Genomic DNA, 4,099 nt, shown 5'->3' on the forward strand with positions numbered 1-4,099 from the left:
GTGCTGGCGACGAAATTTGTCGGGGAAACATATTGGCCGGATACTATTGAAAGTGTCAAGTGTGCTGAATGAAGTCCATCAAATTCTTTGTCCCAAGGATTGAATCGTCTAGAAATTAGGTTCATATTGCATTGAAATATGTACGTCTCTGAATCTAGAATTTAATTTGTTAAAGGAATGTCAAATTAAACGTGGGCATTAGGAAATAACAGTTTGGTTTTGGTGCTAAAGTTAGGTAAAATTTCTCACAAATTATAGAAATCAAGAGATATTATTTATACTACTAACATAATAAATACAGTATACATAGAGAAATCAATTATTCTTTCAGCATTTAAGACGTAACTATCAAAAGCAAGTTATGGAATTGTAGGACTGGAAAGTTTCAAAATATTAGCTAATTAAATGGAAATAGTATTTTAACCCTTTGTGTCTCATTGTTTTAGTACTATTTTTTAGTACATTGTTTAGTACTATGTTTAGTGGTATAAAATTTGTTAATTTTGGGATAAAAATGGCTTCAATTCTGGTTAATTAACTAGTACCTATAATGAACATTTAGTGTAAAAGGAAACGCCAATTTATCATTCACTTCCATCACACTGAAACTCGAAGAGTTAAAGCTTTAAATAAATTTAGGGAGGTTTCAACTTATAATGTTAATTAGAAGTTCAGCTTACAATTCTATAATTGAAATATGAATACATATCTATGCATACCTGTACATCATGTGGGCTTTGTCCCACATAACCGAAGGCTTCTTCACATATCCACATTGTCCATTTTGCTCAAACATAGCAGCGTTTAAGTTCAGTCCAGCATCGTCGGTTTGATAATTTAGCGCTACCATTTGAATGCCGAAAGCCCAAAAAATGACGGGGTTGAAATTTGTCGAATCTATACGCATTCCCGCTGGATACGTTCGAATTAACTGTGTTTCTGCGTGAGCAACAACGCCCAAAGGTTGTTTTCTGCAGATCTTCTTTGCTGTACTTTCGTTCAAGGAAGAACATTGGAAGCAGGCTGGAACTCCACGAGTGGATCTGAAATATTTTGATATGCATTTATTAATATAGTTATATGATTTCGTTAAAGAGAATATTGTCTAATCAGCAATAAAATTCTACTGTTTCTAACAATTACTTAGCAAACTAACTGCACTGATGTAATTTATACATTATTATACTTGTCATGTATAATGTCATGTGTAAATGTCACGATTTTAAACTCCTGGATTTTCGTATTACATGGTGAGTTTTAATTGTAAATTACTAGTTTTAACTTTTTAGCTTACCTAGCGTTTAATTAGACTACGGGAAATGGAATCTTGCCCACTTTCGTTATAAATAATTATACAATGTCATTTACTAACGAATTTTCAATCGATCAAAGCACAATGGGTATTTTAAAATATAAATTTCCTATAAATTAAAATTTCATACTAATGTAGGAACTGACGGAAAAATTTCGATGGACCCAAACGGGAATCGAACCTGGCACCTTCGGCTTAGCAAAGCCGAGGCTTTGCGCACTACACCAACTATCCCCTCTGTATTCTCCCTTGTCGGTTTCCTATTTAAATTCCATGTAAATTACTTTTTTCCTCAATTTTTTCCAAAAATGGACACACCACTTTCACAATAAATGGTCCGTCTAATTATTGAAATTTTTAATAACTGATGTACACAACTTACAAAATAATAGTATTTTAGTTATCCTCGAATGGTTATTGTCACAACTCGTATAATTCGTATCCACCAACGTTGTCACGACATTTATCATTATCACACAAGACACACCTGAAAAGATTTTCAATGTTGCTGCCACCGCTTGCAAGCGAAGCTGATGTTGATAAAGACTGTGGTGATCCTGAAGAGGCACCGATGCTGGTAGCTCCTATTCCAGCAATACTGTGCCTCTGAACCGGCCCAGTGTGTGGTTGATGACGCGTTTTCCCAGTTGTGGTAGTTCCTGGAGTCGTATTCAGCCCACGGAATTTAATAGCTTGCAAGTAAATCACCAAGTCCGAGAGTTCCTTGGCAATTTGGCTACTTTGTTTCTGTGACTTATCGTCGACCGCGGAATCCGACTTTAATCGACCATGTGGCACTTGCGTCCCACCCAAGTACCTTTCGTAACTGGAAATGGAGTTGTCTGGAAGGTAAAAGTTTTACGTTAAGCGTGTCGTTAATTATGTAATTATTCCTTGTGCTTAATAGTTTGGGATTAATTCGTAGAATGGAATTTCATCCCGTCAAGTTTCTAGGCGATATGTGAATATTGCTGTTAAATTTGATCGTCTCGTCGGTAATAATACAAATTGGTTCGTTTTGTTTTATGAAACATAACAGGCCAGTTGTTCGGTGAATATAATTATCGATAATTGTTCGAATTTTAAGAACTCGTCACTTTGAAATATAGAAATGAGAGATATGTGTAATGAAATTTTTTGGGATGATCTGTTTAGATATTTACATTCTTTCACTTCAAATATCAGCAGAAACAATACTATACGTGTTCAATATGTTTCTTTATTATTAAATTGGTGCATATGAAACATCGTTTTTTGAAATGAAGCTTCAGATACACCGTGTTTCTTCAAAAAATAATTTATGTAATCAAAATAATTTCCACACGATTCTATACACATTTTCCGACAATTAACTAATTTTATTATTTCAAATTTATAAAAATTATTAGTCCCTGAATTAAAAAATTCTTTAAACGCTGCTTTTGCAGTATCTTCATTTCAGAGTAATTTATTTGTTAAAAAATTGTTCAGGTATTTACAATTAATAAGCAGTACGTACAATAGAAAAAAAATTACTGTGTCGTATAAATCGTGGAAAATTTTATACAATACTTTCGTCATACATCATTTTCATTAAAGTATAGGAACAATTATTTTCCATTGTTTCTCCCCCCAAGGAATAAAACTGAAGTTTGCTGTCAGTAAATTGGAAGATAAATAGCAATTAGAACGGATAAAATAATGCATCCGCGTATTTAGGTTAAACCATGGCTTGAGAAAGATTAAGAGCAACGGTTTCAATGTTCGAGGAATTCTAAGTTTGCAGTAGATACTGGTCAAACTTCTCTCCTCGCGTTGTATCATTATTCACTTAACGTTTGTGAAATCGATATAAAAGTACGATTGAATTACGGGCGAACTGAAAGGCAGACTTGTGTAGACAAAAAGCAATTAATTAATACTTGCAGAAATAATTGCGAAAATTTCATCGTATGAAGAACGTAACGTATTAAAAAACCAACATTTTTATTACACTGCTTGCAGAAAGGATGTCCTCGTAAATATTAGGTCATCCTGAATGTTTCCTCGGTTTTAAGTCGTTCATTTTGAAAAAAACATAACTTCATTGAAATTAAACATTCTCATTCTAAATAATTTTCTTAACGTTCGATACACTTTTGCCAGTGTATTAGAAGAGCATTAATTAGAGTATATAAAAATCCGAATCTCCAAGAGGAAGAAACTGCTGAGAGGCGTCTTCAATATCCTTCTGTTTCCTAAATTAGTTTTTGCGTAAGGAAATTGTGCGGAAACGAAGGAAAGTGAGCGGAAAAAGTGAAAATCGGTTGGAGATAAATCAGTTTGTGCAATTTTTGTATGGTTGTGCTTGCTATAAGTAGTCTGACGTTGTCATGCAAAGAGTTAGAGCCTTTTTTGTTGACCCAGGCTGGTGGCTGTACCTTCAGCGTTTGATGTACGACCTCCAATTCGTTACTATATGAATCTGCAGCGATGGTGATCCCTGGACTTAGCAAACTGTAGCGAATTAATTCCGAAGTAGACCACCGAGTATAATTTTTTTTTATGTAAATTAGGTTTGCGGAATTAATGCTCTTGCAACACATTGGCAAAAGTGTATCGAACATTATACATTTTATTTGAAATAAAAATGTTCAATTTCAGAGCTGTTATATTTTTTCAAAGTGGACAATTTAAACCTAATACAATTAATTTGTCCGGTACATTTTAATAATCGGAATCTTCTACAAGGAAGCATTCTTAGATTACTCAAACTGAACCCATTCGAACTTGAATCGAACAAAAGTCTAATAAAAACTGCAAAATGCA

The 4,099-nt window shown here is 33.8% G+C and overlaps 1 protein-coding gene across 1 annotated transcript in view; it reads right to left on the reverse strand.

Annotated features, from left to right (window-relative positions):
• Window positions 1-4,099, reverse strand: part of LOC108578626 (1-phosphatidylinositol 4,5-bisphosphate phosphodiesterase epsilon-1-like) — a gene marked incomplete at its 5' end in the record, with an annotated part of 62,621 nt that overhangs the window by 2,032 nt on the left and 56,490 nt on the right. The window contains 3 exons of the mRNA XM_017942028.1: window positions 1-108; window positions 720-1,043; window positions 1,800-2,154. Of these exons, the coding sequence (XP_017797517.1) occupies window positions 1-108; window positions 720-1,043; window positions 1,800-2,154 (787 nt within the window). The remainder of the gene's footprint in view (window positions 109-719; window positions 1,044-1,799; window positions 2,155-4,099) is intronic.

This window comes from Habropoda laboriosa, unplaced genomic scaffold, assembly GCF_001263275.1.
Source record: "Habropoda laboriosa isolate 0110345459 unplaced genomic scaffold, ASM126327v1 scaffold3, whole genome shotgun sequence".
In the NCBI taxonomy this organism is placed as follows: Eukaryota; Metazoa; Arthropoda; class Insecta; order Hymenoptera; family Apidae; genus Habropoda; species Habropoda laboriosa.